The 22,207-nt window shown below is 40.2% G+C and overlaps 1 protein-coding gene across 2 annotated transcripts; it reads left to right on the forward strand.

The window, feature by feature from the left end:
- The first annotated feature begins 2,680 nt into the window (after window positions 1-2,680).
- LIG4 (DNA ligase 4) lies at window positions 2,681-19,693 on the forward strand. Of its 2 annotated transcripts, XM_010594010.3 has the most exons (3): window positions 2,681-2,822; window positions 5,621-5,737; window positions 7,563-19,693. In XM_010594010.3, exon 3 carries the CDS (start codon window positions 7,582-7,584, stop codon window positions 10,330-10,332), a length of 2,751 nt encoding a protein of 916 aa, XP_010592312.1. In that variant the 5' UTR covers window positions 2,681-2,822; window positions 5,621-5,737; window positions 7,563-7,581; the 3' UTR covers window positions 10,333-19,693. The 2 variants fall into 2 exon arrangements, with proteins under 2 accessions (XP_010592312.1, XP_003414085.1); XM_003414037.4 differs by lacking the exon at window positions 5,621-5,737.
- The last annotated feature ends 2,514 nt before the right edge of the window (window positions 19,694-22,207 follow it).

A 22,207-nucleotide genomic window follows, 5' to 3' on the forward strand; every position in this document is an offset into this window, starting at 1 on the left:
AGAGAAATTACCCACAAAACAGTATCATCTGACTTTATACCATCACAGATGATTTCAGAGAAATATTCTGGTAATTTAGGTGAATTAGACATATGAAGAAATTCATAGAAGATTGTTGGGCTAGAAGTAAGGAGCCCTATTACTAGTTCTACTACAAGATGTGAATCTAAGTGTAAGTTTTGAAAAATAAAGTTTTTGTACCTTAGACAACCCCTGTGGGCTCTGGTGGCACAGTGGTTAAGAGCTTGGCGGCAAACCAAAAGGTCAGCTACCAGCTGCTCCTTGGAAATCCTGTTTGGCAGTTTTACTCTGTCCTGTAGGGTCACTATTAGTTGGACTTGACTGGACAGCAGCGGGTTTGGTTTGGTTTCTGTTTTGGTTAAGGGCCCTTATCAGGTCTCTATCGTTGTTGAGTCCATTCTGACTCATAGCAACCCTATAGGACACAGTAGAACTGCCTCATAGGGTTTCGTAGGCTGAAATCTTTACAGAAGCAGATCACCTGGTCTTTCTTCCACGGAGTGGCTGGTAGGTTTGAACCACAGACTTTTCAGTTAGCAGGCAAATGCTTAAGCATTGTGCCACCAGGGCTCCGACCCTGTAGGACAGAGTAAAACTGTCCCATAGCGTTTCCAAGGAGCAGCTGGTGGATTTGAACTGCTGACCTTTTGGTTAGCAGCTGAGCTCTTAATTACTGTACCACCAGGGCTCTAAAAGTTCCCTAGGTTGTGCAAATTGTTTGCACTTGACTACTAATCTAAAGGTTGGAGGTTCAAACCTGCTCACCGAGTACTATGGAAGAAAGACTTGGCAACCTGCTTCAAGATTATAAGCATGAAAAGCCAAAGAGACACAGTTCTAATCTGAAACATACGGGGTCACCATGAGTCAGCATCAACTTGATGGCAATGAGTTTGTTTTCTTTTTTTTTTTTTTGGTTAACAGCTCAAAAATGTTCACTCAGAGACCACTGCAGCAAAATTTCACTTTCATCTTAAGGCAACAATATTTTAAATTAAAAGGAAATAATTCTAAAAAGTTGTTTCCCACAAGCTTTATGTATGATTTCTCAATTCTCCATGGTAGGACACCCATATTATGGATTGAATTTTTTTCTCCCAGAAGATATGTTGAAGTCCTAACCCCTGTACCTATGCATGTGACCTTGTTTGGGAAATTAGAGTCTTTCTAGTAACAAGCCCTGGTGGTGCGGTGGTTAAGAGCTTATGGTTCCTAACCAAAAGATTGGCAGTTCAAATCCACCAGCCGCTATGGAAACCCTATGGGGCAGTCCTACTCTGTTCTATAGAATTGCTATGAGTTGAAATCAGCTTGATGTCAATGGGCTTGGTTGGTTTTTATTGAGGAGCCCTGATGGCGCAGTGGGTAAAGCATTTGGCTGCTAACGGAAAGATAGGCTGTTTGGACCTACTAGCCACTCCTCAGGAGAAAGATTTCAGCCTTGGAAACCCTACAGGGCTGTCCTACTCTGTCCTATAGGGTCCCTAGGACTGGGAATCCACTTGAAAGCGATGGGTTTGGTTTTAATGGATTTATGAAGGTATTTAAATCATACTGGAGTATGCTGGGCCCTCATCCTAATCCCTCCTGAGTGGTGTTTTATAAAAAGAACAGACATTGAAACAGAGTCAGGCACACAGGGAAGACACGATGTGAGGACCTGCCCATAAGCCCAAGGCCAAGGAACGCCTGGAGCTACCTGAAACTGACAGACATAAGAAGACTACTTCTCTAGAGCCAACAGAGAGCAAGCATAGCCCTGCTGAAGCCCTGAATTTGGATTTCTAGACTCCAGAACTGTGTGACAATGAATTTCTCTTCTTTCGAACGCCTACTTTGTGGTATTTTGTTATGGCAGCCCCAAGAAACTAAAGCAGCCCATAACAAAATGTTAGAAATTGACAGCTTATGTAACCAAGGGACTGTGTTTTTCAATTTCTCAATCCTGAGTACTTAACACAATTACCATGTTATAGTAGGTGCTCAATAAAGGTTTGCTGAATAACTGTTTTTAATCCTCGAACAGATATTGGAAAGTTCATAGTTGATTTCTGGGTATGCAATTGTTTATTTTTGTATCACACAATCATGAAAAACAAACAGGAAAACACAGACTTAAGATAATTTTGCAAAAGCGTGGTTTTCAACCTAAATGAAACCACACAGGTTGTGAGAGGGTGTCCTGTCCTGGGCGCTCTCACAAAAAAAAGTCCAGCGAAATAACTTGTTATCACTGTTCTCATAAAAGGAAAAGGAACTCTGAGAGGCTAAGTCACTTAACAGCAGGTCGAGCGGAGGGCTCAAGCTAGGGGTTTGAAAGTCAATTTCCAAGTAATTCAGCCCACAACACTATCACCGGGTTCACGTAACGACGAAACCCACTCATGTGGGTCAACCGTTGTGCAAACAGCACCTGGTGCCGAGACCAGAGGAAGCTGTCTCTGTAATCACAACTGCCATCTGCTAAGATCAAATATAAACGACTCCTCCCCGCCCCTGCCAGCCTGCGCTCCCGCGGGGACGCCCAAAGCCCGGCGGGAGGGACCCCGGCGGGAGGGACTCCGGCGCGCCCTTTAGGCGTCATCGCGCGTGCGCACACCTCTCCCCCGTGACGTCACAGACGCCGCCGAGGCCGGCCGTCCCGTCTGCGCCTGCGCGGCGAACAGCTGGCGGAACCGGCTTCTTTGGGTTCCGGTTTGGTGGTGTCGCCTCTGGCTTCGTGTTATGGGAGCCGTTTGTGCGGCGAATGTTGTCCGGGGTGTGGACAGAAGTGGCCTCCTGGTCAACGGAGCAAGCAAAAGGTAATGTTGGGCAGGTGGAGGCTGGGCAAGCGTGACGGAGGCAGGACGTGGTCGTCTCCTGCCTCTCTCGTCCCTGTTCAGCAGGTGTTTGTGGACAGTGAGAGGTGAGGGAGAGACGAGCTAGGACATAGCCTTGTCTAAGTTAAATTCTTTCTCTTACTTCTGGTTGGGATGTTAAAAAATTCTTCAGTGCATCCGCCTCAGCCGACTTGACAGACGAGGGCTATGGATCTCCGGGTTATTAGGGAGCTGCCAGGTTTACATCGCCGTTGGCGATCGTTGATTCAGGGGTCTTTACCAACCCGCGCTGGGTGGCACGTGAGGACGAGGGAACAATAATTTGTCCTATTTTTTTTTCTGTCAAAAACCGTTAGGTGCTGTAATTGCCTACATTGATTCTCACGACAGTCTCTCAAAAAAAAAATTATGATTGCATTTCACAAATAATCCTCAGGCTCAAAGAGATAACGTAATTTGTTCGCGGAGAGGTATTTATTCGGAATCTCCAGAGGGTTGGGGAAGGGGTAAGTAGAGGAGTTATAGGTACACCTCAGAGGTGTGATTTTGCCTCAGAGCGAAGGTAGCATTGGAGTGGAAGAACTTGTTTGGAGGAAATTACATTATTTCTCTGATTATACTTTGTCATGTGGAAAGTTGTTGTTGTTGTCAGGTGCCATCCAGTCGGTTCTGACTCATAGTGACCCCATGTGCAACAGAATGAGACACTGTTCCGTCCTGTGCCATCCTCACAATCGTTGCTGTGTTTGAGCCCATTGTTGCAGCCACTATGTCAGTCCATCTTGAGGGCCTTCCTATTTTTCGTTGACCCTCTGCTTTAACAGGCATGATGGCCTTCTCCAAGGACTGGTGTCTCCTGATAACATGTGCAAAGTACGTGAGAGGAAGTCTCGCTGTCCTCACTTCTAAGGAGCACTCTGGCTGCATTTCTTCCAAGACAGATTTGTTAATTCTTTTGGCAATCCATGCTATGTTCGATATTCTTCACCAATACCATAATTCCTTGTCCAACTTTCACATGCGTATGAGGTGATTGAAAATACCATGGCTTGGTTCAGATGCACCTTCGTCCTCAAAGTGATGTCTTTGCTTTTCAACACTTTAAAGAGGTCTTTTGCAGCAGATTTGCCCAATGTAATACACCGTTTGATTTCTCGTCTGCTGCTTCTGTTGATTTTATTGATTGTAGAAGGCAGGCTCCTGTAAGCCCTTTGTCTCATAGAAAGACCCCTCATCTCATTAAGGGCCACACGAATGAAACTTCCCTTTCTCCCCATTAAATAACCCTGAATCTTCTCCCACATTTATGGAATAAAACTGGGTGCTTTGTTTTTTTTGTCACTTCAGGACAGTATAACCAGCATCTGAATGGATGATAAATCGTTATGCCCTAATTACTTGTGTTCATTCCTGTGGAAGCTTTGCCTAACATTGTCAAAAGCTGGAGTGTCCTGCCCCTCATTTGATATTTGTAATATTTTTTAATGTCTGTATTTTAAAGGTTGCTTGGATTATCAAGCATCATAGTAGTAATGTTTGTTAAGGATTTAGTAAATGCGAGGTACTGTGTTAAGCACCAGGAACTCTCAACCTCACTCCAATTTCTAGATAGTTGTCAACCCCATTTTACACATAAGGAAACTGAAGGTTAGAGAAATTAAGTAATTGACCCAATCACCCAGCTATGAAATGTTTGAGTTCTTATTTGAACTCAGATTTTTTGTATTCCCTTAATCATCTGACTCTTTTGCTTTGTCTTTTCACAAATGGAAAATATTAGCCCAATACTGCAGACTTCAAAGAAATAATATTAGAGTGCATGCAAAAAACAATGGAAACCCTAATCTTGGATTTTTTATGCAATTGTAACAAGTAAAAACATTTAGATCTATTAACTTTATGTTAATTTTGGAATCCTTGATACCTGTATAACAATTTCAGGATGTGTGTGTATCCACACCATTACCTAAATTTCAGCACTCTTTGTCAAATACTTCGAGTCTCTGCCTGGAACTTGCTGAGGGAAACTTTGACTTTGAGACCACATAGAATCTATAGATGGATCAGAAACTGTATTCCAATACTGAGACTTTCAGAGAAGTATTTCGTAGCGTATTTCATTTTATCTGCATTGTAAATAGTAAATGTAAACATGCACCCAATTGAGGAAGTGTGTTTTTAGAGGTAAGATATTGTTCGTGCATAACCAGGGTGATTTGTGGTCAGTCATATAAGCCAGACACAGGAGAAGCAATTACTATATTCAAAAATAAAAATTAAAGAGGATAGTCCCATGGTTTATCCGTTAGTCTGACTGGCTCAGTCTTGGGAGTCCTTTATCAGGAATTAGCCTGAGAATTTCAACCTTCTCCCGTAGGCCACCACATGGCTGTTGTGAACCATTGCTAACACAGTCAGAGCTGCTTAATATTCTTAACCAAATTGAATCCCACCAGCCATGTTGGTGTGTTTGTGTGTAACTAGTCTGTGGCCTTCCCTAGCATGCTATTCCAGGAACTCAACTTTAGGTATCCAGTAATTCATTCAGGAAACAAAGCCAGCGTGTGTCAGGCACTAGAGGCATACATTACAACCTGATTACTGACTTGTAGAGACTGATAGTTTGGTAAATGCGGTATTCCAGTTAGCCATTACATTTTTGCTAGATACTAGATAATGTAGCTTTGGACTGATTGTGTGTGTGTGTGTGTGTTTCTGTTTTGTTTACTGTGATGGGAGCTTGGCAGACGGGGAATCTCATAGTATCTGTACTATATTAGAGGATCTTCCACCATGAAGCTTCGCTGACTCTCTGCTGCCTGGGGTACATGGTGGTGTGTCAGGAGCTGTCTGAACCCACTGGAGGCCATATTTTACTTGAGGTGTTTTTTGGAAAGGTAAGTTAATGTTACGTAGTTTAAACTGTATTAAAATAACTCCGATATATTATAGATTGTAATAAAACTTACACAAATATTTAAAATCTCAAAGAAATTTTACATCTGTGTGACCTCCTTAGGAAATTTTTTAGATGCTAGCCTAGCAAGTTACCCATTATTTCCTCCATGACTTTAGGATACACTGAAAAGGCTCTGTCTCGGGATGTTTTACTTTGGCCTTATTTTTGTTACTGCACTTAGCATTTTACTACAATCTGTTCTTAAAATGTCCCTTTTTCTTACAAGACTGTACGCTCTGATGGCAGAAACATCGTACTTGCCTATAGCACAGCTCCGGGCTCCTATGTAGTCAGTGGGTACTTAGCAATAACTGGCATAGGAATATGAACAAAAAAAAATTATACTGATGAATTTAAATTTATCAAGCTGTAAGAAACTACTGTAAAAGAGTTAAAAGAGGTAGGTGCAGTTAGGATTTTATGGGGAGGGTATTTTGAGTTGGAGAAGTTGCTGGGTAATGCAAATGGTTAAGTGGTCTACTGTCAGCTGAAAGGTTGGCCGTTGGAATCCACCCAGAGGCGCCTTGGGAGACAGGCCTGGCAGTCCATTTCGGAAGGTCATAGCCTTGAACACCCTGTGGAGCAGTTCTGTTCTGTGTACTCCGAACACTTGTGGTCCTCATGCATTGGAGTCAACTTGAAGGCAGCCAACAACAACAACATCTTGGGTTGGACTTTGAATGTGGGGGTTTAGCATAGTTAACAGTAGAGACTGGAATGAAGACAAAGGCTTTGGCTGGCTGGGACAGAGTTTTTCCTAAAAACTAACAAAAAGAGGATACTTTTTTTTAGGGGGGGGAGCCCTGGTGGTACAATGGTTAAGAGCTCAGCTGGTAACCAAAAGGTTTGTAGTTCGAATCCACCAGCTGCTCCTTGGAAACCCTGTGGGACATTTCTACCCTGTCTTGTAGGGTCCCTGTGAGTTGGAATTAACTTGATGGCAACAGGTTTGGGTTTTTTTTTTTTTTTTTTTTTGGTGAAGGACCCTAGGCTGAGAAGTTCAGTCTTCCTATGAAGCCAAATCTAAATTCAGTGACTGGGAGAGAGATTTGATTTTTAAAAAAGCCCATTCTAATAAGTTTGTGTCTGGTGCTGTGTGGTGGAGTGACAGAAAGAGAAGAGATGTACAGGCAGGAGGAACCTTGCCTGAGGCCCAGAAGTGAGCTCAGCTGAACATAGTTTGGTTTTCTGTCGTTTTTACCAGTATGCATTTGCATTATATGCTAAATAATTTTGCGATGGAATGATTAATTCAGTGGACGTTGGGATTCAGGGAGAAAGGTAATTAAAATAATTAATTTCAGGATTGTGACTATAGGAAGTGGGGCCAGTGATACTTTTGATAATAATTACTGATTAGACTTGAAATAGTTAATTATCATAAAACGTAGAGGTTGAAAAGAGACATTTATAGTATTGATCTGTTTTCCCTTAGCAAGCATTAATAAGCATTTATTATGAACCCAGAGGAGCCTTGGTGGCACAGGGGTTAAGCCGTGGGCTGATAACCCAGAGGTCAGCGGTTCAAACCCGACAGCTGTTCTGTGAGGTGAAGATGTGGCGGTCTGCTCCCATGAAGATTTACAGCCTTGGAAGCCCTATAGGGCAGTTCTGCTCTGTCCTGTAGGGTTGCTATGAGTTGGAATCAACAGCAGTGGGTTTGGTGATTTGGGTACTATGAACCAAGTGCTGTTCTTTAAGGCTTTATATTAAATGCTTGAATTTTCTTTTTTACTTAAAGTTATTCTCTTTTGCTTTATTAGTTAAACCAGAGGATTCACCATGGCTTCAGTGGCTGCCTCCCAAACTTCACCAGCTGTTGCGTCACATGTTCCTTTTGCAGATTTATGTTCAACTTTAGAACGAATACAGAGAAGCAGAGGACGTGCAGAGAAAATCAAACACTTCCAGGAGTTTTTAGATTCTTGGAGAAAATTCCACGATGCCCTTCATAAGAACCAAAAAGATGTCACAGACTCTTTTTATCCAGCAATGAGACTCATTCTTCCTCAGCTAGAAAGAGAGAGAATGGCATATGGAATCAAAGAAACTATGCTTGCTAAGCTTTATATCGAATTGCTTAATTTGCCCAGAGAAGGAAAAGATGCCCTTAAACTTTTAAATTACAGAACACCCACGGGAACTCGTGGAGATACTGGAGACTTTGCAATGATTGCGTACTTTGTGTTGAAGCCAAGGTGTTTACAGAAAGGAAGCTTAACCATACAGCAAGTAAATGACATTTTGGATTCAGTTGCCAGCAATAATTCTGCCAAAAAAAAGAACCTAGTAAAGAAGAGTCTTCTTCAGTTTATAGCTCAGAGTTCAGCACTTGAACAAAAATGGCTCATACGAATGATTTTAAAGGACTTAAAGCTTGGTGTTAGTCAGCAAGTTGTATTTTCTCTTTTTCACGACGATGCTGCTGAGTTGTATAGTGTCACCACAGATATGGAAAAAGTCTGCAGGCAACTGCATGACCCTTCAGTAGGACTCAGCGATATCTCCATCACCTTATTTTCTGCCTTTCGACCAATGCTAGCTGCTATAGCAGACATTCGGCACGTTGAGAGGGACATGAAGCACCAGAGTTTCTACATTGAGACCAAGCTAGATGGCGAGCGTATGCAAATGCACCGAGATGGGGATGTGTACAAATTCTTCTCCCGAAATGGATATGACTATACTGATCAGTTTGGTGACTCTTCACAGCAGGGGTCCCTGACGCCTTTCATTCATGGTGCTTTCCAAACAAATACGCAAAACTGTATCCTGGATGGTGAAATGATGGCCTACGATCCTAATACTCAGAGTTTTATGCAAAAGGGAAATAAGTTTGATATTAAAAGAATGGTAGAGGATTCCGATCTGCAAACTTGTTACTGTGTTTTTGATGTACTGATGGTTAATAATAAAAAGCTAGGACATGAGACCCTGAGAAAGAGGTATGAAATTCTTAGTGGTATTTTTACACCAATACCAGGGAGAATAGAAATAGTGCAGAAAACACAAGCACATACTAAGAAAGAAGTAATTGATGCTTTGAACGAAGCGATAGATAAAAGAGAAGAGGGAATCATGATAAAATACCCTTTGTCCATTTACAAGCCAGGCAAAAGAGGTGAAGGATGGTTAAAAATTAAGCCCGAGTATGTGAATGGTCTAATGGATGAACTGGACATCTTAATTGTTGGAGGCTATTGGGGTAAAGGTTTACGGGGTGGGATGATGTCTCATTTTCTGTGTGCCGTGGCAGAGAAGCCACCTACCGGTGAAAAGCCATCTGTGTTTCACACTGTCTGTCGCGTGGGCTCAGGTTACACCATGAAAGAACTATATGACCTGGGTTTGAAATTGGCCAACCATTGGAAGCCTTTTAATAGAAAAGCTCCCCCCAGTAGCATTTTATGTGGAACAGAGAAGCCAGAAGTATACATTGAGCCTTGTAGTTCTGTCATTGTTCAGATTAAGGCAGCAGAGATTGTCCCCAGTGATATGTATAAAACTGATTGCACTTTGCGTTTCCCACGAATTGAGAAGATAAGAGAAGACAAAGAGTGGCATGAATGCATGACTCTGGATGAGTTAGAGCAGCTTAGGGGGAAAGCCTCTGGAAAGCTCGCATCCAGACACCTTCATGTAGATGACGATGACGATGAACCGCAAGAAAAAAAGCGGAAAGCTGCTGTCCCAAAGTTGAAGAAAGCTGTTGGAATTATCGAACACTTCAAAGCACCTAATCTTTCTAACATAAACAAAGTTTCTAATATATTTGAAGATGTGGAGTTTTGTGTTATGAATGGAATAGAAGGCCATTCAAAGCCTGATCTGGAAAACAGAATTGCAGAATTTGGTGGTTATATAGTGCAAAATCCGGGCCCAGACACGGCCTGCATAATTGCAGGGTCTGAGAACATCAGAGTGAGAAACATAATTTCTTCAAATAAACATGATGTCGTGAAGCCTGACTGGCTTTTAGAGTGTTTTAAGACCAAAAGCTGTGTGCCGTGGCAGCCTCGCTTTATGATTCATATGTGTCCATCAACAAAACAACACTTTGCTCTTGAATACGACTGCTATGGTGATAGTTATTTTGTTGATACAGATTTGAACCAACTCAGGGAAGTGTTCTCAGTAATTAAACATTCTAACGAACAGACTCCTGAAGAAATGGCCTCTGCGATTGCTGATCTAGAATACCGATATTCCTGGGACAGCTCTCCTCTCAGTATGTTTCGACACCACACGGTTTATTTGGACCTGTATGCTGTTATTAATGACTTGAGTACCAAAATTGAGGGAGCAAGATTAGCTACTAAAGCGTTGGAGCTTCGGTTTCATGGAGCAAAAGTAGTTTCTTGTTTAGCTGAGGGAGTTTCTCATGTAATCGTTGGGGAGGATCATAGTCACGTTGCGGATTTTAAAGCTTTTCGGAGAACCCTTAAAAGAAAGTTTAAGATCCTACAAGAAGCTTGGGTAACTGACTCAATAGACAGGTGTGAATTACAGGAGGAAAATCAATATTTGATTTAAAGTTAGCCTTCCTAGTGGGGAAAAGCCTCTATTGTCTGGTAGACTCTGCAGTAGGTAGTAATCATAAATTATTAAACCATATTTTGTTTGTATTCTTTTAGCATTATATTTATATAGCATCATTAGATATAGGAAAACAATTTTAAATGTTGAGATTGTAGAGACAGTCAAGGGCACAAAGCCAAGGATTTTATTACACTTCTTAATAAAATATTTAATACACTAATAAAGTAATTCCTTATGATTGCTGTATTTTTAAAATAACTTGTAAGTTATATAAATTCAGCTTGATGTTACTGTATCAATGTAATTTTTGATTGCTTTAAGTCAGATTCCTTAAAAGTCTTTGTATATCATACTGCTGAATGAACTTTGTTAAAAATTTTAAACTTGTATATTATGTATTTTTTTCTATCATGATTTAGGTAAAAGTTTACAGCGCAAATCAGTTTCTCATTCAGAAATTCATACATGAACTGTTTTGTGACATTGGTTGCAATTCCCTCCTATGTGTCAGCACTCTTTCCCTTTCCACCCGGGTTCCCCGTGTCTGTTTGTCCAGATTTCCTGTGCCTTCCTCCCCTCTCCTCTTTGTTTTTGGGCAAGTGTTGACTGAACTAAGAAGCACATTCCTCACCTGTCTTACTGTTTGTTTCATAGTCCTGTCTAATCTTTAGTTGAAAGGTGGACTTCAAGAGTGGCTTTGGTTCTGAGTTAACAGTGTGTCCGGGGGCCATAGTCTTGGTGGTTCCTCCATCCTCTGTTGGACCAGGTAGTCTAGTCTTTTTTTTGTGGGTGTGTGTGAATTTGAATTCTGCATTTTTCTCCTGCTCCGTCTGGGACCCTACATTGTGATATTTGTGAGAGCAGTCAGTGGTGGAAGCCAGGCACCATCTAGTTCTTCTGGGCTCAGGCTGGTGGAGGCACAGTCACCCAGTTTCTACAATTATTGGTGACCAATCTTGTTACATATTTACATAGCCCCTGGATTATTTTAAAGTAAATCTTAACTCATGTTTCATTTGGAAATATTACACAAAGAGAACTTTGGATTTCTCAAACAGACTTACATTGCCTTCCAGTGTTCTCACTAATCTCTTCCTGCAAGCTCAGACTAAAAACCCTGGAATTATCCTTGACTCCACTTGTTCTCGTAACCTCTAACATACAGCAAATTTTGTTGGATAGAGCTTCAAAATAAGTCAGAATGTGACCTCTCACCACTCTGGCCAGCAACTGTAGGCAACTAATGGTCACTGGATTACTTTATAGCCTCCTAACTAGTCTTCCTCCGTGTACTCTTCTTTCACTACTTTCAGTTCTCCAGAACAAAATTATTATTATTTTTACAGATAGAATTCACATCACGTTATTCCCCTAGTCAAAATCACCGAATTCCCAATTCTCTTACTTTCCAAGGTCTGAAAAAAAAACTTAACTTTCAAAGCCCCAAAAGAGAACTAGGACTCCTTGGAAGATGCTGATTCTGTTCGGGAGCAAGAGCTGTATAAGATCCACTTGGAACTTTTGGTCTTAACTGATAGCAAGGAAGCTATCAACTCTAGTAGGTTTAGGACAGAGGTACCCAGGAACCAATTTGAAGAGGTTCCTACTGTCAAAACAATATGGGAATGTTTGAGCTTTGAAAATGACAATAATTGCAATTGATTGAAAGCTATCAGATGTTTAAATCTATGATTTCATAATGATACTAAACAACAAAATTTTAACCTTCCTGGGAAGATAACCAGTTGCCCTCCAGTTAGTTCTGACACATGGCGACCTCGACGTGTGTCAGAGTAGAACTGTGCTCCACTGGGTTTTCAGTGGCTGATTTTTTCAGAAGTAGATCGCCAGGCCTTTCTCCCCAGGTACCTATGGGTGGGCTCGAACAGCCGAACTTTGAGTTAGCAGCTGAGCACGTAACCATTTGTGCCACCTAGGGACTCTCATAGGAAGATAGAGAACCATTGTTTTTTCTGAAAGCTAGTAGATAAAGGGATAAAGTTTCAAGCGTTTATCCTGCATTTCACGTGACTCCCATGTAAGCAGTACCGTTGGGCTAATCAAATAGTTGGGGAGAAGGAATAAATATACAAGTAGTATAATTACTAAATGAAAAGACTCTGTGGGATTAGAATATCAACATTTTGCAACCCCCAGTGGTTAATGTATCTATACTGACATCACAGAAAAGATGACAGAACACACTGCGATAGTCTTTAAGAAAGAATCATCCATGCCTCAGATCAAGTCTGTGTTAGATACCGATTTGCAGGAAATACAGAGGATATATGATCGTGTTGATTTGCGCCAGATGCTGGGAAGCTATACAGCTCAAACTGCCCTGGTTCTGCAGCAGGAAAGTTATAAGGAGAACAGAGATGGGGGAAGAATCTGTAGATAAAAGAGACATAAAAAGCATTTTAAAACAGCCAGAACTAGATTGTCAAGGTACATATATTCGGGTGATAAAACTACAATGAAATTCAAGGAAGTGAGTACTATGACAAAGTGGTGGTTTCTTCTGAGGGGAAGAAAGGATTTTGTAATTGCCATGGGGCACGTGAAGGAGCTTCTGAGGTGGATCACAAATTTCTATTTCTTGACCTCAAACGTGTTTGCCATACAATAATTCATTAATATATATGTGTGTGTGTGTCCTTACGTACATACATAATATATATATGTTTTGTGTTATTTTAAATATATGGGTTATTTTTAATTTTTACAATAAAGTGGTTACACAATACAAAACAAAACAAAACCCATTGCCGTTGAGCTAACTCCTACTCATAGTGACCCTATAGGACAGAGTAGAACTGCCCCACAGGGTTTCCAAGGCGGTAATCTTTATGCAAGTAGACAGCCACATCTTTCTCCAGCAGAATGCCTTGTGGGTTGGGACCGCTGACCTTTTGGTTAGCAGCCGAGCACTTAACCACTGTGACACTAGGCCTCCGGTTAGAGGATAGCCAAGTAAAATCGTGAAAATATTAATCCCAATAAAGGTACAAATTGGAAGGCTGCTTTCTTTCAGCACTGTAATTATTTTTCTCAAGGTTGTATTTAGTGCTGTAACGCAAGAAAAACAATTCAGGTGAAAGTAAGCGAAGACAAATAGCCCTGAACAATTGAAAAAGAGGAATAATGTGGGGTTATGTGCTCTCACAAACGTAAGGATGTGTTCGAAAGTGACAAAAAGGAAAGTGATTCCTCCAGGTGGGGACAAATTGATTAATGAGCTGGAGAGGCCTAGAGACAGATCTATTTGTATATGTTTATTTAATATGAAAAGGTTGCATTTTAAATCAGCTGGGGAAAGTTAATTGGTAAATAATTTTGGGAAAATTGGCTGTCCTATTAGGATGGAAAAATGTATGTGTATATAACATAGTTCCCTGCTGTCTATCATTCCAGAAAAGAAACTACAAATAATTAAAGATCGAAGATCTAAATCTCAAAAGTACAACTAAAAGCCCTGGAAGAAAATAAGTAGTATTTTCATAATCTTGCAATTGAGAGAACCTTCTCTGTGTGTGACTAGAAACATAAGTCATAGAAGTAATTGGTACATCAAGCTACATAAAATATTAAATCTCTGTCAGCAAAAGACAGGCAGCTAACTGAAACAGGGATGGTCAGGAAACACCGCCTTTATGTCTTCTTAAATATTTTTGTTTGTTTTTTTATTGTAATTTAGGTGAAATTTTATAGAGTAAATTAGTTTCTTATTAAACAGTTAATACACAAATTGTTTTGTGACATTGATTGTCAATACCATGATGTGTCAACACTCTCCCTTTCTCCACCTAAGTTTCCCTGTTCCCATTCGGCCAGTTTTCCTGTCGCTCCTGTCTTTGCTTTTGGGCTGGTATGCCCGTTAGTCTCATATATACGTGATTGAACTATGACTATGTAGCACGTCCCTCATGTGTGTTATTGTTGGCCCTATAAAAAACCCAAATCCGAACCCGTTACTGTTGAGTCGATTCCCACTCATAGTGATCCTATAGAACAGAGTAGAACTGCCCCATAAGATTTCTAAGGAGTGACTGGTGGATTTGAATGGCCAACGTTTTGGTTAGGAGCCACGCTCTTCACCACTGTGCCACCAGGGCTCCTGTACCAAACCAAACCAAACCCGTTACTGTGGAGCTGACTCCAACTCCTGGTGATCCTGTAGACCTGTCTAATCTTTGGCTGAAGGATGAACCTCAGGAGTGACTTCAGTACTGAGTCCAAAGGGTGTCCAGGAGCCATTTCTTACTGATTTTAATTTTTTTCATTGTGGTGAAAATAAGCACGTTTACCGTTTCAACAATTTCTATGTGTATAATTCATTGACACTGATTACATTCTTCATGTTGAATGACCTTATCCAAAGTATTTTATCAGCATTAACAAACTCGATGCCCCTAAACAAAATCTCCTCCCTTTCCTTCCCTCCCACTTCTGGTAACCACTAATAATCTTTGGTTTTTATACATTTGTTTATTTCATGTAAGTGAGATCATACAGTATTTGTCCTTTTATGTCTAACTTATTTCACTCAGCATAAAATTCTCAAGGTTTATCCATGATATATCATGTATCAGAACTTCATCTCTTTATGGCTTTATAATATTCCATTGTATTTAGATACCACGTTTTGTTTATTCATCTGATGATGGGCAGTTTGGTTGTTTCCACGTTTTGGCTATTGTGAAAAGTGCTGCAGTGACAGGTTTCTGTTTGCATTCCTGCTTTCACTCTGTGTATATCCTAAGATTGGGATTGCTGGGTCATATGGTAGTTCTAGGTTCAGCTTTTTGAGGAACCACCAAACTGTCTTCCATGGTAGCTATACTCATTTTACATTCCCAACAGCAATGGATGAGGGTTCCAGTTTTTCCACAACCTCACCAGCGCCTGTTGTTTTCCCTTTTTTTGGATCATTGGCCTTTCTAATGGGGGTGAAACAGTATCTCATCGTGGTTTTGATTTGAATCTCCCTAATGACTAATGAAGGAGCCCAGCTGGTACAGTAGTTAAAGAGATTGGCTGCTAACCAAAAGGTCAGCAGTTCTAACCCACCAGCCACTCCGCAGGAGAAAGATGTGGTGGTCTGCTTCTGTAAAGATTTACAGCCTTGGTATGACATTTCTGATCAGCATCTGATCTCTAAAATCTACATGGCACTACAAAAACTCAACAACAAGACAAATAACCCAATTAAAAAATGGGCAAAGGATATGAACAGACACTTTACTAAAGATGACATTCAGGTAGCTAACAGATACATGAGGAAATCCTCACGATCATTAGCCATTAGAGAAATGCAAATCAAAACTACAACGAGGTTCCATCTCACTCCAACAAGGCTGGCATTAATCCAAAAAACACAGAATAATAAGTGTTGGAGAGGTCATAGACTGGAACACTTATACACTGCTGGTGGGGATGTAACATGGTACAACCACTTTGGAAATCGATTTGGCACTTCCTTCAAAAGCTAGAAATAGAACTACCATACGATCCAGCAATCCCACTCCTTGGAATATATCCTAGGGAAATAAGAGCCTTTACAAGAATAGATATATGCACACCCATGTTTATTGCAGCACTGTTCACAATAGCAAAAAGATGGAAGCAACCAAGGTGCCCATCAACGGATGAATGGATACATAAATTATGGTATATTCACAGAATGGAATACTATGCATCGATAAAGAACAATGATGGATCCGCGAAACATTTCATAACATGGAGGAATCTGGAAGGCATTATGCTGAGGGAAATTAGTTGCAAAAGGACAAATATTGTATAAGACCACTATTATAAGAACTCAAGAAATAGTTTAAATTCAGAAGAAAATATTCTTTGATGGTTATGAGGGGGGAGGGAGGGAGGCAGGGAGAGGGGTATTCATTAATTAGATAGTAGACAAGAACTATTTTAGGTAAGGGAAAGACAACACAAAGTACAGGAGCGGTCAGCAAAACTGGACTAAACCAAAAGCAAAGATGTTTCCTGAATAAACTGAATGCTTCAAAAGCCAGAGTAGCAGGGATTGGGGGTTTGGGGACCATGGTTTCAGAGGACATCTAAGTCAATTGGCATAATAAAATGTATTAAGAAAACATTCTGCATCCCACTTTAGTGAGTGGCATCTGGGATCTTAAACACTAGCAAGTGGCCGTCTAAGATGCATCAATTGGTCTCAACCCACCTAGAGCAAAGGAGAATGAAGACCATAAAAGACACAAGGTAATTATGAGCCCAAGAGACAGAAAGGGCCACATAAACCAGAGGCTACATCAGCCTGAGACCAGAAGAACTAGATGGTGCCCAGCTACAACTGATGACTGCCCTGACAGGGAACACAACAGAGAATCCGTATGGAGCAAGAGAGCATTGGGATGGAGACTTCAAATTCTCGTAAAAAGACCAGACTTAATGGTCTGACTGAGACTAGAAGGGCCCCAGAGGTCATGGTCCCCAGACCTTCTGTTAGCCCAAGACTGGTACCATTACCAGTGCCAACTCTTCAGACAGGGATTGGACTGGACTATAAGATAGCAAATAATGCTGGTGAGGAGTGAGCTTCTTGGATCAAGCAGACACATGAGACTATGTGGGCAGCTCCTCTCTGGAGGGGAGATGAGAAGGCAGAGGGGGACAGAAGCTGGCTGAACGGACATGGGGAATATGGGGTGGAGAGAAGGAGTGTGCTGTCTGATTGGGGGAGAGCAACTAGGAGTACATAGCAAGGTATATATAAAATTTTATATGAGAGGCTGACTCGATTTGTAATCTTTCCCTTAAAGCACAATTAAAAAAAAAAAAAAAGATTTACAGCCTTAGAAACCCTATGGGGTCTCTATGAGTCGGAATTGACTTGACGGTAGTGGGTTTGGGTTTTTTGTAATGACTAATGATGTTGAGCATTTTTGCGTGTGCTTGTTGGCCATTTCAATAGCTTTTTTGGTCAAGCATCTGTTAAGTCTTTGCCCATTTTTTGATCGGGTTATTTGTCTTTTTGTTGTTAAGCTGTGGACTTTTTAAATACATTTTGGATATTAGACCCTTATTGGATATATGGTTCCCCCCAATTTTCTCCCAATCCATAGCTTGTCTTTTCACTTTGATAGCCTCCTTATATCGTCACTCTGTCATTGACTTCCTTCTTTTACTTTTGTTGCTCCTTTTTAATACTTGTATCGTTCTATCGCTTAAATGTTGTTTTATTCTCAGTCTTTGTCATGCTGCTCTCCCTTTCCTCAACATTCCATCCACTCTTCCAGCTTCATATACTTCTATACCACAAGCTCTTAATGTGGGATCCACAGACTCCCAGAGATCCAAGATGTCTCTGAACTCTGAGAAGTTGAATGCAATATTTCATGTATGTGTAAAATTACATTTTTCTGAGAAAGCCTTAGCCTTTTTTTTTTAAAAACAAAATGGCCCATTAATTAAAAAATATGAATCCCTGAAACCAGGCTATCTTTTATATTCCCTAATTCAGTCAATAACACTGCCTACCCAGGTGCTACAAAAAATTTGATTTTGTTATCTTTATGTTTTATTATGTGATGGTTAAGATTATGTGTCAACTTGGCTGGGCCATGATTCCCAGTGTTTATGTGTGATCACCCACATGCTGGGATCTGCTGTGAGTAGCCAATCAGTTGAAAGGGAGTTTCGTTGGATGTGTGGACTGTATCTGAATATATGAGGACAGTGGATGTTCTGGCTTTTGCCTGCTCTAAATCCTGCAGCTGCCTCCTGTTCGTCTGACCTCCAGTCCTTGAAACTTGAGCTAGCAGCTTACCTGCCGATCTTGGAATTCATTGATCTCCACTGCCTGTGAACAAGAGCCCTGCTTACCGACCTGCCAATCTTGGGTTCTCCAGCGCTTGTAGCTGCGTGAATCAGGAGAAGCTTCTATCCTGATACATGGACTTGGGACATTCCAGCCTCTACAATTTCATGAGCCGTTTCCTTGATATAAATCTATGTATATATTGGTAGGCTTTACTGGTTTTGCTTCTCCAGAGAACCCAGCCTAAGACTCTTACCAAGTCCTTTTGAGTTTACTTCTGAATTATAGCATGGTATCTAACAGCAAGATTTCTGGAGCAAAACTGCCAGAGTGTGAAGCCCTAGTTGAGGGCAAGGTCCTTAATTCTCTCATTTGTAAGATGGAGACATTGTCTTTGTAAATTGTTTTAGAGGGAATAAATGTGTTAAAATGCATAAAGGATCTGGCCCATGGTAGGCCCTATATAAGTGTGAGTTGTTATTATTCAATGAGGATTGTATCTGTACTTCTATAGCCACCACCATGGCTGTCAGATTCCATTAACCTGCAATGCTACTGTAACTTTCTGTTCATTGTACCTGTATCTAATACTGCCACAATGGCAAGGTTAATGAAGGTCAATTAAACCCCTCTACATCCAGCCAGTACGATGAAGGCGCAGAAGATTTGAGGGGCAGATAAGAACAAGGAAACCTGCAAGCAGTGATTGGTTGAGAACATAAGAGAAATGAAGTGTGGAAAAGAAAACCGGAATAGAACAGGGAAAAATGAAGAGGGTGGGGGAAAAAAAGAGCAGCAGCATGTACATTGTGTGAAATTGTGTGGATTCAGTAGGAAAACCTGCATGCTAGTCCCGGACCTAAAAGGTCACGTAACCACCCTGCACCTCGATCATTCAGGAGGACATAACTGGTCATGAAGGTTCTTTCCTACTTTCACATCGTGGTGCATCCAAGAACCATTGACCACTAGGCTGCAGTTTGTCCAGTAGTGTGTGTTTTGTTTTTATTGTGAGTTCTTTGGCTAGTATCAGTGATTTTGTTAGTAGATGGGACTGGATGGGCAGCTGTTGGAAGGCCTTGGAGGAGATGAGGAGATCATGAATTATGAATGCAGCACTGGCTTTTCCAAGGAATAGCTTCTCATTCCATCAACCTTTTGGTTTGGATATATGAGCTTTTTTAATCTTACATAAATAAAACTACCTTGCATAGCTTTGAGATTTTTATTGATCTTTAACATCAATATAAGTGTGAACAAACTGCTTATTATACCAATACGCTTTCACGATAAATCCTCTTGGCCTTTCCTTACAACACAAACTTCTAGATTGCCTTCCCTGTGACCCCTCCTGTGAAGGAATTGCTGCGTAGAAACTCAGGAGCAGCCACTGGAATTCCACCGTCTCCTATTGAAATCATCCTAGCACGGCAATTCGTAACAGAAGCTTAACCTAACCCTGGCGTAGGGCTGGTGCTCAAATAATAGAAGCTCCTACTTTTATTATTATCAGCGTTAGTATGTCTTTTTGTTACGGGATAAGGCAGATAAATTAACCAAAACACATGAATTCATGAAAATCTTAATTCCTTGAAGTCTTTTTTTTTTTTTTTTTTAAGGTTTAACTAATGGTGCTAAAATTGCCAAAGGTCCCGATTGTCTTAATGAATAGCACTATTATTTCTTATATTTTTCTACTTGCTGATCGTTGTTGTTAGGTGCCATCGACTTGGTTCTTAACGAAAAGATAACAGGCAGTTCTTGCTAAATTTAAAGCATAACATACCCTTTCAAGGAACAAAAGCAAATTGAAATCAGCGACTAATGCAGCCCTTCAGTTCTTACAAAATGCGTATCATAGTATTTAGCACTGTGCTTTCCCTACATTTTCTGTTTTATGTATTTAAGTGGCCAAGTTACATCCTTTAGCAAAGGTTTATACAATTACTGTAGCAAATTTTGGGACAGGCTCTGAAACTGAGGTCCCAGTAGGAAAGTACGAGTCATGGTGCTATTTTTCCTTCCTCCATTTCATTCTGTAAATTACTTCCTTTCAGCCAGAAATTCAGCATTGTTAATAGCCGTAGAGGGGGCTGTGAGTCATTTAATTTAGTCCTAAGTGACACAGGCAATTTGTAGTGTGTTTAAATGAAGGGAGAGCATCATTTTTCAACCGACAGTTTGAGGGCCTCAAGGGTCTACAAAGATGTTTCCGTCTAAAATTAGTAATGGTTTTAATATCTTTGCTTTTATAAAAAAAAAATTGCTTTTATAGGAATTGATAAATAAGATAATTAATGTTTCCTTTAAGATGGAGTAATTTCAAAACCTCTGAGAACAAATTTAAGTGAGCACTTGTAATAGTTGAGTCTGCGAAGTGGCCGTGTGACTCAGTACTGAATCGTACGATCAGTCAGCTGAACACCACTTGCTGATACGGAGGGTAAGGCCATTATTCAATTTTAAATTGTTTTCATCCTTTAGCCACATAGAATATAATTTTTTCTCATGATAGGCCATTACTTAAAGCAGGAAAAATAAGGTACATTAACTAAAATCTGTTAACGAAGAGCACTTAAGTAATATTACAAATACATATTGAGATGACTATCGCCAGATTAATAAGTTATAGTCATCTGATCAAAATTCATATATATCGTATTTCTAGCATCTCTTAGAACGTTGTTGAACAAAAGAGAAACTGTATTGGCAATCACATCCAGTTCGCCTTTTTATTGATTGGTAATAGAGCACTAGTCTCATCCTCAATGTATTTATTTGTAGAGAGGTACTTGCAAATAGCAACTCCAAGCATTTTCTTTCTCTAGCCACTTAGAAACAAAGAAACAAACAAACAAAAAACATTAAAAAAGAATAATCCACTTTATTTTTGAAGTACAAAATGCAAAACTTAAAAATCAGGAAATGAAAGTATATTTTTATATAATACTGTTGCAGCCATCTTGGAAAAAATTTCCTACAAATATTGTTAATATTTGAATAAAGCAATTTATAAAACTTTTTGTTTATCGTCTATTCTTTATTACAACTCATTTCAACATGTCTTAGATTCACTCATGAAATTATGTATTAGAAGAGATTAATAAGTCAAGGAATGCTGACTTAGAGATTTAAGTTGGCTTTTTTAGGGGAACAGGGTTTTTTATTTATATTTTTGTGTGGTTAAGTGACACAACGTTTTGCCCTCGACAGCTAACCCAAAGTTTGGCGGTTAGAACCCACCCGGCAGTACTAGGGAAAAAAAGGTCTAGCCATCTATCCCTAAGGATTATAGCCAAGAAAACCCTCTGGAGCAGTTTTACTGTGTAACACATGGAGTCGTCATGAGTCGGAATCAACTTGCCAGCAACTAACAGCAAGTATATATATAACCAAACATTTGCCATTTCAACCTCTTCTGCATGCATAATTCAGTGACATGAATTACGTTCCTTGTGTCGTGTTTTTGCTGTCCATCTTGACAAGGACCATTAAGCATCACTGACATGTGGACCCTTGTGTGTAAAAGGCTTTCTTCCAATAGCAGCAATAGAAAAAATAGAAAGACTTCAAGATTTGGCTTTTATCCATATCTTGAATCCTTGAACTAAATAGCAAAATTCCCATTTTTTCCCCTTATGTGACTTAATAGAATAACCTGTGCAATCCAGGTACAAGCTTTTCATGTCAGAAACAATTATACCTACTCTTCATCCTGCCACTACCAGTCCTTGGATTATTTCATTAACATACTTTTTGAACGGTATTGTAGTATATATTTTATGAACCCCTTTCATTTCCACAAAGTGAAATCTAATTTATATTCTCCCATTCTGACTGATATGGTTCTCTGGAAAATATATGTGTAATCAAATTGATATCTTTTTTCAGGAACCATTGTTCTTGAATTACCTACCCATTGTCAATTCCTTGTCCTTCAAGTTAGTTATATTTCCTTGAAAACATATTCTCCATATCAATATATTCACAACTGAACTTCAATTTGTCCTCAGTTCTCCAAATCTGTCCTTTCTCTTGACCATTATTAATGACTATTCTTCCCAAGGA

The sequence above is a fragment of the Loxodonta africana genome, chromosome 23 (genome assembly GCF_030014295.1).
Source record: "Loxodonta africana isolate mLoxAfr1 chromosome 23, mLoxAfr1.hap2, whole genome shotgun sequence".
NCBI classification, from domain to species: Eukaryota; Metazoa; Chordata; class Mammalia; order Proboscidea; family Elephantidae; genus Loxodonta; species Loxodonta africana.

What these genes read in the sequence shown, in the direction of transcription:
- LIG4 (XM_010594010.3), top strand. Translation starts at nt 7,582, where the DNA reads ATGGCTTCAGTGGCTGCCTCCCAAACTTCACCAGCTGTTGCGTCACAT.